The 14,538-nt window shown below is 49.5% G+C and overlaps 1 protein-coding gene across 7 annotated transcripts in view; it reads right to left on the bottom strand.

Moving 5' to 3' along the window:
* Positions 1 to 1,020: 1,020 nt before the first annotated feature.
* LOC119801761 (BTG3 associated nuclear protein) overlaps positions 1,021 to 14,538 on the bottom strand; it is a 76,449-nt gene continuing 62,931 nt past the window's right edge. For 4 of the 7 annotated variants that reach the window (XM_038312363.2, XM_038312364.2, XM_038312365.2 and 1 more), the window contains 3 exons: positions 6,901 to 7,026; positions 3,451 to 3,594; positions 1,021 to 1,590 (listed from right to left, as the gene is read on the bottom strand). In XM_038312363.2, the coding sequence (XP_038168291.1) occupies positions 1,519 to 1,590; positions 3,451 to 3,594; positions 6,901 to 7,026 (342 nt within the window). In that variant the 3' untranslated portion in view covers positions 1,021 to 1,518. The remainder of the gene's footprint in view (positions 1,591 to 3,450; positions 3,595 to 6,900; positions 7,027 to 14,538) is intronic. The other 3 variants (XM_038312368.2, XM_038312369.2, XM_038312370.2) reach the window with 1 other exon arrangement.

Raw genomic sequence — 14,538 nt, 5'->3', positions numbered from 1 at the left:
TTACAAGGTTATCACGCCATAGTGTGGGCCAGAGTGCCAATCCCGCGGCGGCTGAATAGCCCACTGTATCCAGAGGTACGCCTTTGCCCACCTGTTCCCATACCAGACGTCTGGGCTATTTCCACTTCAGGCCATCGTGAACGTGCACGCACAGGTGTATGTAGACAGAGGGTATCCTGGGATTACAACTGTGGGGTCATGTAGTACATTGTCACTAGTTTTCTGGACCTCTGACTCTGCTGAAAGCAATTACCTCCCAGCACTCTGGGATTCAAGATTCAAGGATTCAAGTCTGCTGCCATCTTACATTCTGCATGTCTGGGTGTATAGCATGTTTTTCACGGCAGGTGCTTTCCTCTCTGGATCCTTCTGGAGGCATTCTTCTGTTCTTCATTCTTGACTAGGATCCCACCCAGATGTGTTACATAGGTGTGTAACCTCCAGCCTTCGCGCCTTTACCTATATTCCCCACACAGGACCATCTTCAGCAGTGGCCAGTCTCCTATGAGGATGGTCACAAACCATGTCAAATTGTCAATTCCAGAGCTGTTCTCCTCTGTTACCTCAGCATGACTAACCAGTCCAAGAATTCAGAATGCAGTGGTGTGAGACAGAGGCATGGTCATTTGAGACAGAAATTTTGGAGTCTTCCTAGGAAAGGCACGAGTGTGGCCCTGTCAGTAAGGACAACTTTACTCGTGATCACAAGCCACTGGTGTGACTCTTTGGAACTGCTTTCTCTGCATAGGGCATTCTCCAAGGACCCCTGGGGTTGCACCGTAAGGAGCCTAAGCATTCAAAGAGGAAGGGCCGGAGTGACCTTGCCTTAGACGGCTCCACCATGATAAAATGGGAGCCAGCTGCCCCAAGGGGTACCCACAGCTCATGCTCCCTAGCAGTGAGGGCCAGAGCAGGGTCTCCCTGGTGGCATGGACCTGGGAATGAGTAAGTTTCCCAGTGCCCATCCTGGGGATGGGCAGCCTGCAGACATCCTCTCACGGTGCAAGCACACTGAGCCTCTGTGGCCATAAATACACTTTATTTCATTAGAAATGCATAATTACACTGTGGAGCACTCCCCTAGCAGCGGGTCCGCAGTGCTCCAGCATCGGCAGCTGGCTCCAACACCTACGTCGGGACCCTGGAGGGAGCACACGGCCAAGGCTTCTGCTACTCCACAGTTGTGTTTCTGTTGTGTGTGGTTTGGATTTTTTTTTTCATTTTCTTTTTTGTTATAAACACCATAGCAAATTAAAAAAAGCTGTTTAAACAAAATATTGTAGTTCTTGTTTTTTCTGAATGTACTCAACACGTTCTGCACTATACTTCTCCTCCCGAGACCAGCAGTGGGACTCAATCCTGAGGCGCCTTCCAGTAGGGGGTAGCCAGGACCCTTCCCCAGGAGGAGGAGCTCTCTTGTGCCCTGCAGGATCCGCAGTTACCCTGCTGACGCAGGAGAGCAGGACACAGGGCAGGATCAGTGAGCAGCTGTGGGTGGTGCTCCTACAATGCCTGGTCTCACTGGATCTGGATGGCTCCATGTTCAAGCTGCATTTCGGGCTGCAGAGTAGGCTGCAACGCTTCAGCCGTCTGCAAGGCGGGGGACAAAAGAAAGCTGTTCTAGAAAAACACAGCAGCATATTGTGTCAGCAAGCTACTTGTGTGTTAGCAGAACCACAACTTCACATACAAGCAGAGCACACATGCCAGTTTTAGAAGCTCCATGTATGCCAGTCGACCCTTGGCCTGATGGGAAACAAGCAGACCTCACACTTGACTAGGAGAACGTAAGCTACTGGAGCCAGACTGCTGCCAACTTTCTACCTTTACCTCAAGGTGCCCAGAGAAACAACTCAGATTACCCATGCCATTATTTGCCTAGAATTTCAGGGTCACGCTGACTTCCGACAGAAACTGTCCCAGTGTTCTAAAGGGGCATCTTGGGACAGCTTAAAGACATGGCACCAGTCGGTGATGTACATTAGGAAAACTATGCAGTCACTCTTTCAAGGTGCGAACTTGAGCCCTGGAATGAGTCACTGATCTTCCATCTCAGGCGTACTGCAGGGCACCGAAGGATAACTTCCCTGGGCTTTGATGCTGAGTCAGGAACAGGGTCTGCACCACATGAGGCAGAAGTCTCATAGCTACATTCCCACAGCACTGGCACCCGACAGCTTACTGTCCATCTAAGTCTCTGGTTTGTAAAGACAAAAGACTTAACATACTGTCTCCTTTAAGAAGGGAGGAGAGGAGCTGGGTGCAGTGGCGCACACCTTTAGTTCCTGTACTCAGAGGGCAGAGGCGGGCAAATCTCTGTGAGTTCAAGGCCAGCCTGATCTACATAGTGAGACCTTGTCTCAGAAGGAAAAAAGATGGCTTGTTTCCTCTCCCCAATGGGGACGGCATGGCTGAGACTGTGTTCAGCTCACTTCTTTAAAAAACTAAATAAAAAAAAAAAGGAAAGGGAGGAGAGGAAGAGGATTACAGTCCAAGTGGAAGGCTGTGAACTACAGGAGCTTTCTATGAAGCTCTGCTCAGTAGGCATAAAGCTTTATCAAAAGTTTGCACAAGTGAGATCAAGTGGGAAGCTGTGTCAGGCTGAAGGGAGCAGTCTCTTGAGGCTTGACGGGGATTATGGCTGAGGCCTACAGAGTGGGAGGCCTTCACCTTGGCCCAAGTTCCTTCTCTGAGAACCTGAAAGAGTCATTCCTATGCTTTCATGAAGAAATCACACAGTGCCCTCTCCTAGGATGCCTGGTCTGGCAGCTCCATAAGCCCTTCCAATTCCTGAGGCAGATAGGCCTCAACAGCTCCTGGAAGAAGTAAAATCATGATTGACCTACGACCAAGGCCTGTCTCTCAGGCTTGGGGGACCAGGAACTTCTGTGAAAGACTACACTGCTCACTATACCAGGCCCATAGCACACCAAGGAAGAAGGCCCTGCCAGAGCCAGCTGGAGGTAGACAGAGGAAGGCAGGAGACTTGGGCACATGACGCAGACTCAGACTCTGTGAGCCTTCTGCCCCCTCCCACTGGCACCTATCCCGGCTGGACTGAGATCATATGAACCCATAGCTTCTGGCCTGTGGGATGATCTGCCTGACAGAGGACTGTGACCTTCAACAGAAGGGGCAATGAGTTCTCAGGAAACAGAAGCCCTGACTCTGGGCACCTCCAGGAGCGGCTCTGCAGGAAGAGGGGGGCAGGGCAAGACAGAGCAGGGCAGGGCTCTGGTCTAGTTTTAGATCTAGATAAATATTTCCAGACAGGTATCTCAGGTAAGGCTCACACTGCAAACTGCCCTCACATCATGATTTCAGGAGTTCAGAGTTAACAGAAGACCCACGCCTGAGCTGGACCTAGAGGAATAACAGACACAGCCAAGGGCAGTATCTACTAGGGAGGCTTATGGAACTAACTGTGCCTAGGAGGGACAGAGGACTCACCTGTGCTGCAGCTGTGTGGTCGCTCACAGGTGCCAGCTGGACGTACTGAACCTGAATGTCACTGCCCTGGAGAGGCGACCCATCTACTCCTGTAGCAGCAGGGTCTGAAGAGGCCACGGCTATGAGCTGAGCACCCTGCAATACCTGGGATGGGGGACAAAGCCAGGCTGGTCAGTGCAGCTTGGGTCAGCCGACCCCCATTCTCTTCTGGTCCAGAAGCAGCAGGAGGCCCCAGGCCCACAGCGTGGATTTAAGTGCAATGTCGCCTCACTGCCCACTGCAGAGAGACACCTGGTTAAGTGAGTGTTGAGTTTTTGACTGCCGTGAAATCTGCCACATCCACATATAGCCTTCTCGAAACATCCTCGTTGCACACAGACATTAGTCTTTTAAAGCCTGTGTAAAAACAAAGAAGCTAGAACCTGAAAAGAACTGACCACAGGCACTCTGAAGACATAGCAGGAGAGCTTAGCAAAACCCCGCGTGGTGCTTTAAATAGAAAACAAAGGGAGAAGGGAGGGCTGCAGACAGGGCTCAATGGTGCACTGCTTGTGTGCAAGCATGAGGACTTGAGTTTGGACAGTCAGCATCCACGCACAAGTCACGAATAGCTGCATATGTCTGTAACCCCCAGCAGGAAGACCACTGGAGCTAACTCATCAGCCAGCCTAGTCAATACAGTGGGCTCCAGGTTCAGTGAGAAACCTCATCTCAGAGAAAAGCTGAATACAGATGAGAACAGCAACATCCACCTCTGCACATGCATCACAGGCACACGCACCCACGCACGCAAAGAAAAGAGAGAAGAGAAGAGCTACACTATGGCAGGGAGACTGGAGGAATGACCAGGCTCCTAGGGGAGGGTGTGATCCAAGAGGACAAGACACCCAGGAGCAAGTTACTACAGAACATAACCTTCTGTCCTTCAGCTGTACCCTTCCATCATTCTGACCTGGCTGACCAAGGACCCTGCCTCAGAATGGATCTGGAGGAGGGGACAGGTCTGGGGTGACTCCATTTATGGCTACCCTTCCTACTGGCTTACTTCCTACAAAGTCCACTTGGTGTTCACACAACTGGTCAGGTGGCTCTAGCCTGGCAATGCAGAGCCTCCGTCTGGTCATTCATAGTTGCCAGGAACCAAGGAGTCCTTCACCGGGGCTGCGCACTATTCTAGGAGGGAAGGCCAGAAGTCCCAGACATAAAGCTCCAACAACGAACAGAGCTGTCTATAGCAGAGACACCTTTGGCAAGATGGCACACCCATTCTGAAGAACAAAGAAGACAGTATCTGACATGGTTCCCTGTAGCCAGAGACAACAGTACAAACTTGCCCAGTGAACGTCTAAGAAAAGCTGTACTTGTAGAGTGCTGACTTGTCTGTCAGGTAACTTGTGCCTTTTTAAAGGACACGTGCCAGCCACGTAAGACCAGGGTCTTTTATGCTAATGCGGGTCTGCCACACCAAAATCAACTGAGGTTTGTAGGCAGTGGGAAAATGTTTGTAATGATCTGAAAGCCGTTTTTAAAACTTTTTTGAATAACTAAGGAAAAAGAGAGACAACTACTTGGGGATATGAATGCCAACAGACTGAATCCAGCTGTCCCCTCAGAAATCCATGCTGGATGCCACAGTGGCAGTGTCAGGAAGTGATCTTTCCTAAGGGCCTGGCACCTAGTACTCCTCTGGAAAGCGGTCTACCTCCTCCTTGGAGAACACAGTGGCTGCTGGCTCCATCTCACTTCCAGTTTGATTCTGTTCACCTACAGAGGCCCTGAATGACTGCTCAGAGGGAGCCAAGAGACAACACAAACAGTGACAACCGGTGTCCAGCCGGTCTCTGCAGATTCTCTGGACCTGCCCACTGCTCGTCTTTACGTCAACTCCCGGGAGGACACATCCTGGCCAGCCACTCCGTGGGCCACAGTAACAGGCAGCAGGCTGTGCAAAATGAGGGAAAAGCAGGACTTCAGCCCTCTCCAGATGCTCAAGGTCAGATTAATTAAAAGGAAAAGGAGTGTGCAAACACACATCTGTATAACTGGTTTCCAGGCAAGTTCAAACTTCAACATAAACACTTGCTTGGTACTTTAACCAAAAATACCTCAGCGCTGGCACATCTCACACGCCCTGCCCTGGCACAGCTACTGCACAATGCTACTGCACTCCCGCCCTCTTCCGAGCGAAGCAGGGCAACAGGTGCTCAGTTCCCAACAGTGGGCTGACGGTAAACATACCTTCTTTTAGACAAAGCTTGGCCCCTTTCGGGGGGAAGCCTGAATAGAAGAGCATAAGAATCTGGTTTCTCCAGATCACTGACAGAAACCTCGGGCTTCCTCCTTCCACTCTGACTTACAGTCGGGCTCATTATTCCTGCACAGAACTACGTTTCTCCAGCACTGTGCTTTGCTTCACTGGACCAAGCAGGTGAACTTAAAATAAAAGCAAGAACTTTATATTTAGGGGAAGAGCAGATGGAGCTCGTGTTCTGGGGATAATAGCCTTTGGTGGTAGACCCCCCCACTGTGTGAGCTGTCCTTGACCTCTCATGGGCAGCCAGGGTAGCTCGGGACCTCTCTTCCGCATTTACTCACCCATAGTACCTCCTGTCCTCCCCACTCAGCAGCTCTTGTGGATCTCAGTGGGTCCCGCATGCTTCTGTGCCAACCCTGCACCCCAACAAAACCATGCTCTGCAGAGGGGTGGACTATTCCCATGCACATCTGGTCACAGGAGCTTCCTGCTCTGACTGCAGGAGCATGGAGCCAGACAAACAGGACAATATCTACAGCCCACTTGTGCCTGGCTGTCTCCCCTGCCCTGCCCTAGGTCATCCAGTAGGGTACCCCAGCTAGAGGCAAGGGATGGCTCCCCTTGTGTCCCTTGCACAGCAGAAGCAGCAGGCCTCAGAAGGAAGGAAGGGACACTGACACCAGAACTGCTCCAACAGCAGCAGGACCCTGCTCCATGAATAAAGGCTCTGTGGGCTGAGGGCTCCGGGCTCATCAGATGGGCCTGTTTTACTAGCCATTAATCAATCTATAAGCGTTTATATCCCATCAATAGTTTCAAGTGTACCTGTACACATGTCTTCATACACATGTGATCATACATGTGCACATGCGTGCATGTGCATATAAGGCATATACCTGTTCACAGACACCTCATCAGCTCTGCTAAACCCCTAACATGCCCCTCCCCTATGGTGTCTCTGGCTACCAAAGCAAGTTCTTATCCTCAGGCCTCTGTAGGCATGATGACAGTTATGTGGCAGCCTCTGCAAACCCGGGCTCATAGTGTGTGGCACTGTCAGGTTCTCAAAGGGCCAGATACCTGTGGTAAGCAGGCCCCGCCTGCTGTCCAGGGCTCTAACCTGACCCTTCTTCTCATGGTCCCTGGAAAACATTGGTCAGGCCACCCACATCTCCCAACAATAAACACTTACAAACCTGGATCATCTCATTTCCAGCAGGCAGATCAAGTGTGTCTCCTCCCAGAGGCCAAAGCTGGGAGGGATTAGCCTGGGCCACTGAGTCACCGCTGACAGGAATGGGATTCTGGCACAGGCCCCACGACTGGAAGAGATCAGAATGGGGGCTATAGGCTTGGCAGTGACTTGTCAAGCCACAGACCCCACCTTGTGGGGAAGAGGTAGGAAAGGGGGAAGGTGCTAGCACACTGTGGCCACCTGGTTTGCTATCTCCTGGGAACTCAGAAGCCAGGCCACCTTTGAAACCCCAAGTCAGGAGTTATAACATAACCAGTTTCCCCAATCATGTTACACTTTTACAAATTCCTCCACAATGAGTCTAAGGTAATGGAACCTGTTTCCCAGAAGGCTCTGCCTGTGTTCACTGCAACAAAGCAGCACCTTCCCTGCTCAGCACCCCAACAGTGCTGTCCTGTCAGCACTGCCAATAAAACCACCTTCTATATGAAACAAGAAGCTGGTCAAATCTGAGGTGCTGTACTTTAAGAAAACATGAATTCACAATATTAAGACAAAGGTGTAACTTCATCAATCAACCAATTAATGGAAGCAAGATTCTCATCGGGAAAATGTTTAGAAAGTTATGGCTTTCAAAGATTAGAGCTACCAGGCCTGGCTTGCAAACTGTCTCCCAGTGAGAAAGCAGTGGGACTGGACCCTGGCTATGGGATCTGACCATGTCTGTTTCAACTGTGGGAAAGAACTGGTGAGCTGTCACCTTGGCTGGCTGTTGTGAAGAAGAAACTTGAAGACCAAGATCGTGACAAGGGTGCCATCACCATGCTCACAGGGAGGGTACTTGCCTGGGAAGGCCTGGTCATAACTGAACTGCCCAGCTCTGGCCATGTTTCTTGGGCCTGCTCCTGTGTGTCTCTGGTTCACACTCAGGACTTATCATTCTAGTGACCAGTTCTCGTTCAGCTACAGGAGCAGACATGCACCTGCCTCCAGCACCAAAAGAGGGAAAGCTCCAAGGCACGTTCCGGGCAGTTACCAAAACAAGCACCTTTCAGCATTCTTAGCATGATGGCTAATAATCCTAGCACTCAGCAGGGAGAAGCAGGAGATCAGGAGTTCAAAGCCAGTCTTGGCTACTTTAAGGTAGTTGGACGTCAGCCAGAGAGCTATATGAGACCACAACAACCCAAGTATGGTTTCACTGAAAATGCTACTCCAGGTGAAGGGTGACAGCCATGAGGACTGACTCAGGAAAAGTCAGCTGGTGAGCATGGCCTGTTCATCCCAAGAGCTTCTTAGAAACACTGTATCCTGGGCTAGCAGCCAGGGCAGGTAAAATGACATCTGGCATCTCTCCTTACAAACGAGGCTGAGGAAGGTCCCAACAACAGCAGAACCCTTGCTCTGTGCCCGACACAGTAATGATGACTCGAGCACCCAGCAGGTATCTACTACAGTGTTGGAAATTTGTGGTGTGTGTGTTCTGCCTTGTTTAGAGTGGCACGTCACAGCGCTGTGAAGAGTAGCGCAGGTGTACTGCAGTGAGCACAGGAAGGCCTGCTGTGCCCCTGATCAACAGCAACCTGGTCTCTGGCATGTCCTGGCAGTGCCGAGAGAACAGTGCAGCTTGAGGTTTGGCTTTAATGTTAATGGCTAATTTAATGATGAATAAGAACCGAAAGTCAAATCCCAGCTGCAGGATAGCAAAAGACGAGCTTCTGTTGGGTTCCCAGGGTACATTGTGGCTGCCCAAGAAGACTGACAACTCAGTCTGTTCTGGGGACTCCTTGCTGTGGTAGGCAAGAGTCTGACAGACAAGAGCCTTCAGCTACAAAAGGAACGCAGCAATGCAGGCCACCATGGCATGGCATACGGGCACATTTCCACTCTTCTCCCAATAATGAACTTTCAGTTCCTTCACTCTTCCTGCTCACTTTGCTGGACCAGAGCCTGATCTGCAGGTTCTCCACACAGGCTCTGGAATGTGGAGGTGTGTGACTGCAGCAAAGTCAGAGCTGGCGCCCAGGCCAACAGACAGACCCATCACCTCCATGCAGCCAACTCCAGCTAGCCTGCAGCTGACCTCCAGTGGACTTCCCAAGGGACAGCACAGACAGGCCAGAGATAGGATAGGGATCAGGCATGTGCTATACTCTCAGCTTCACTGGTAGCAGCTCCCCTAACAAATTTTTGAAGCAGTAACTTTTCAGACATACGGAAATGTGGCAGAGGGCAAGAGTTCAGAGCAGGGCACTCAGAACAGGGAGCATTGTCCTCTGGAGCACACAGCATCTGGTTTTCCTCCATCCACTGCCAATACTGAAGCTCTACTTAAAACCCAATGAGATAATGCAAAACTGGTGCAAACCCTGAAATCATGCAAGAAGCCCCAGGACCTTTCAGCAGTATCTACATACAACACTGAGTCCTACCAAGAATCTACTAGGAGGCAAAACCAAACTAACAAAGGGAAACACTTGTGCCAGGGTCAGACACTCACTCGTGTTGATTAGCCAGCCTGCCCACAGCTTCAGAAAAAGCCCAAGAAGCCTCAACTTGTTTCTCTTACTCACTTTCTCCATCCAGACAAGAGTCTTCCCCACCCCCCCCAGGGGTGGTTTTCTCCAGAGGAACAATGAGGTGCTAAAGGACAACTATCTGATCACTGACTGCCCAGACTGCAGCAGCCATCCACAAACTTTCCATAGACAGACAGATAGAGATAGATAGACATTCCTATGACAAAAGTCAACTTATTCTGCATTGCTGTCCCTCTTCCGTGTGTGTGTGTGTGTGTGTGTGTGTGTGTGTGTGTGTGAGCGAGCTGTGTAAGCACATTGTATGTTGTGTGCTCACATATGTGCACACAAGAGCACACATGCTTGCCTACATTCGCACACATTTACCAGCCAAAGATCAATGTGACTTGTTCTCCACCTTACTATAATGTATATGAGGTAAGATTTCTTATTGAGTTTGGGAACTGTTAATTCGGCAAGCCCAACTGGCCAGTAAGCTCCAGGAAACCTTCTACCTGCCTCCCCAGGGCTGGAATCACAGATGTACACTGCCACACCGGGCTTTTTTATGTGGGTGCTGAGGGTTGGAACCTAGGTCCTTATTTTTGTGTGGCAAGCACTTTACCAAGTGAGCCATCCCCCCAGCTACTAATAATTTTCTGGTCGCTGTTCTAGTTAAGGGTACTATTGCTATGATGAAACACCATAACCAAAAACAAGTAGGGGAGGAAGGGTTTACTTGGCTTATACTTCCACACTGCAGTCCATCGCTGAAGGAAATCAGGACAGGAACTCAAACAGGGATGGAACCTGGAGGCAGGAGCTGATATAGAGGCCATGGAAGGGTGCTGCTGCTGGTTTGCTTCCTCTGGCTTGCTCAGCCTGCTTTCTTACAGAATCCAGGACTACTAGTCCAAGGCAGTACCACCCACAATGGGCTGGGCCCTCCCCTCAACAATCACTAATTAAGAAAACGCCTTACAGGCTTGTTTATAGCCTGATCTTATGGAGACATTTTCTTATTAATTTATTTATTTTACATAGCTTCCCCTCCCTCTTCTCCTCCCATCCCTTTCTACACCTCCCTCTTCCCAATCTTAACTTGAGGTTCCTTCCTCTCTGGTGACTCTAGCTAGCACCGAGTTGACATAAAATTAGTAGCACAGTCATCAGAAGTGGACAAGAGGGTGCTGGGATTAAAGGCATTTGTACATGCTCAGCTACTGATCCTTTAAGTCCTCTAGGGGAATCCTACCAAACACATGTCCTTGAGTTCCTGTGTGTGTGTGTGTGTGTGTGTGTGTGTGTGTGTGTGTGTGTACTACACACATGTGTTTGCATGGGAGAGGGTGGTGGCACACACACAGTGAGGCCAGAGGAGAGCATCACATGTCCTCTGTGGCTCTCTGTCTCACTTCACTGAGATAGGGCCTCTCATCAGATGTGACGCTTACTGCCTTCCTCCCTGGATTTGCACACGACAGAAACTACCCATTCCAGAGACAAGAGTTCAAGTTAATAGAGTCGCCCACTGAGGAAGCCATGTGCACTCTTCCTTCCTGTCCGAGGCTGGCAGATAAAAGTGCCAAAAGAGTGGGCAAGAGGAATGGCACCTCATGAATAAGGGGTCTTGGAGCTGGAGGGGGGAGAGAGAGAGAGAGAGAGAGAGAGAGAGAGAGAGAGAGAGAGAGAGAGAGAGAGAGAGAGAGAGAGAGAGAGAGAGAGGGAATTCATTTATACAAACAGGCCCTGCTTGTGGACTATCAGCTTTAGGGTGGAATGAAAGCGTGCCCACATTACCACTGTTTCCCCTTTGAGGCTATCACTCTGTGGGTATGGAGGTACCACACCCTAGGATCAAACAAGATTTTTTTTTTCTTCTCCTTTTTGGAGATGACCTAAATGTTCTAAATCGGAATTAGAAAAGAAGTGAGCACATGCGCGTGTATAAACAGTAACCTGCAACACTAGTGCAGGGCGCACTCCTCACAAGGAAAGGGCTGAAAAGAAAGGAACGGAGCCTGTTTCCAGTGCTACCAACAGCACCACTGCTAACATTCTGGAACATTCTGGAAGTGTGGGCCGGGCAGTGGTGGTGCATGCCTCTAATCCCAGCACTCGGAGGCAGAGAGAGGCAGGCTGATCTGTCAGTTTGAGGCCAGCCTGCTCTACAAGCACTAGTTCCAGGACAGCGGGAGCTATATGCACAGAGAAACTTTGTTTCATAAAAAAACCAAAAACCAAAACCTTTTCAAAAACAGAAAAAGCAGAAACTGTACTAGAAAATGATACTAATCAATCAAAAGTGATGCTGTGATTCTTATGTCTGCCCTTGGCTGACTGGAGTCCCTTAAGAGAATGGAATATGGGATATAGGTGGGAATGGGGGCAGCAGCAGTGTGGCCTGCCCTTGGATCTCTCTGGGATTGTTATGAATCCACATCACCTTATACAAATAAGACAGCCCCTTGAAATCGCCTCAGCTCTGGTGACCAGAGGCTGAAACCATAAATGAGTGAGCATTCCTCCAAGTTATCTTTTAAAACATGTCACAACATACTTCCAAGCCACAGCCTGTGCCCAATTTCTCATGGGACTCTGCCCGACTTCAAAGGCTCTTTAGTGTCACAAGTTGTGGGACACAGTACCAAGAAAGTTGCCAGGGGTGAAAACAAGAGCCCAAAGTAGCATTCAGGCCTGAAACTTCCTTTTCCCTGTCCAGGTACAGCTCAACAACAGGTCTCTGTCTTTGGCACACTTGGCCAAAAGTCTGTCCGTTGTGGGATGTTCATACACTGTGAAGAGGTGCTGCTGTGATTGGTGTCATAAAAAGCTGAATGGCCAATAGCTAGGCAGGAGGCAGAGGCGGGGCATCCAACCAGAGAAAGAGAGACAAAGAGAAGATGGACCTAGGCCCCAGGAGAAGCCAGGAGACATGGAGAGGAAACAGGAGGTGCAAGGTGGAAGACAGGTAACGTCACATGATAGAAGGTAGATCAGCATAAATGGGTTAATTTAAGTTATAAGCTCTAGTGGGGAAAACCTAAGCTAAGGTTGAGCTTTCATAATAGCAAGTCCCCATGTCATTACTTGTGAGATAGTGGCTCAAATTAAAATCTGACTACATCTGTCCAATTCACTCAGCAAGCTTCTGTCTGGAAGCATCCAGCCACCCCCATACTGCTAGGGATGCTCAGATGCTCCAGAGGACATGGAGTTGCTCAGCTGGAGGCGGGCACTTCAGAGATGTTCACAAGTTTGAGGATCACCTAGAACGAAGCCACTGGCAGTACTTCTGACTACCTGTAATTAGAGAGGCCTGTGCCACCAGGCCTAAAACACAAGTTTGAGGGGTTTTGTTTTGTTTTTTTAAAAGATTTATTTATTAAGAATGCAAGTGGTCTATCTGCATGTATGCCTACACACCAGAAGAGGATCTGATATATCTCACTAGAGATGGTTGTGAGTCACCATGTGGTTGCTAGGAACTGAACTCAAGACCTCTGGAAGAACAGCTAAGTTCTCTTAACTGCTGAGCCATCTCTCTAGACCCACATATGCAAGTTTTTATAAGTTCCTTTTTAGTCTTTAAAAATTATGTGTAGGCCTGTGTATCTATACATGAGTATGAACATATGAATACAGGTGCCCAGAGGCCAGAAGTGGACATCAGATCTCCTAGTGACACAGTAACTGGTAATTGTGAGCCAGCTACATGACACAGAAGCTGAGAACACTGCAAAGCAGCAAGTGCTCTTAGCCAGCCCCAAAAATGTTTAAACAGGGTTCGAATATAATTTAAGAATTATCCCTGACTTATCAAGATGAAAATATATTGATATTACAGCACAAATGTTATTTATCTGAAAAACTGGAATATCTTAGACCACTAGACTAAGCTGACAACAGGAGTCATATATCACACAGTGGTTCACAGAGTGCGATGTGTCAGGACCAGTATTCAGGAGCCAATGTGGAGAGGGTAGAGAAGAAAGTGAACACTACTGAAGCTATAGAGGAGCCCATGCTGCCTTGAGGGGCTAGTCTGACTGCACACATCCATGAAAGAAAGACCCTGGAGACATGTGTGAAATCACTCTCACTGAGGCTGGAAACCCAAACACAAGCAGCTTCCAAGGCACACCACCCCGTCTGGCATGCTGGTATCCACTACAGAACCAAACTACCCTCCTCTGCTGCAGGTACCAGCTGTCAATGTCAAGAGCCCACAGAGAGGAAGATCAAGAGGCAGCAGTGGCTCATAGCAGAGCTCAGGTCTGTGGGCAAAGCGACTATCCAAGACCAAAGCCAACACCAGGGGCCTTCTCAAGGTAGCCATTAGTTCACAGGTCTCAAGAAGTCCTCATAACCTCAACAGGGTCACCATTCACCATTTTCAATGCACCCATCCACTGCACTGCAACCTTCAATCCTATGACTCTTGGCATTTGAAGACTTTTATTTTCCAAAACCTCTGGCAACCCACACAAATTAAAGACTCCACTATACTGACACTGCAGAAACTGGAAGCCCTCTGACAGGAAGGTAACCCCGCACCAAACCTGGGTCGCACCCCAGCCCCCACTCTGGAGCCCTACCCTGCCGCAACCCCTTGCATAGAGGCCTAGATTTCCCTGACCTTGCTTTGACTTCTCACCAAAGCTGCACCCAAACAATCCATCAGACCATAACACCCCTCCCCAGACCTCTCCAAATGGCACTAGCCCTGAACATGATCACAGCTAGAAAGACAGGAGCAGGGGCAGCAGTGTGTCACCCACCTTAAATGGCACGTACCTACAGCTTCACTTGAGAAGAAAGAGATCACCAGTTTCGGTCAGTCTAAATAATCTGCCAATCTGCCAGCCAACTCTTTAACAAGAACTATCAGAAGCGAAGCTATAATGCAGTGAACAGCCGGAGGCCCAAGCTCAGCCCCATACTTACTCCAGCAAGCTGTTCTTCCCCGCGCTGCAGCTAGAACCAGCGAGTATATTAAATCTAACGCCAATGTGCATGGCAGTCAGCTTCCTCCTGAAGCCCAAGGTCACATTGAGAATGGGAAGCCATCACCACAAGAAGACACACTGGCCAGAAGCTGGAGGGAGACTGTATTATTG

The sequence above is a fragment of the Arvicola amphibius genome, chromosome 15 (genome assembly GCF_903992535.2).
Source record: "Arvicola amphibius chromosome 15, mArvAmp1.2, whole genome shotgun sequence".
Classification (NCBI taxonomy): Eukaryota; Metazoa; Chordata; class Mammalia; order Rodentia; family Cricetidae; genus Arvicola; species Arvicola amphibius.
This window is presented reverse-complemented; position numbering and strand designations above follow the sequence as displayed.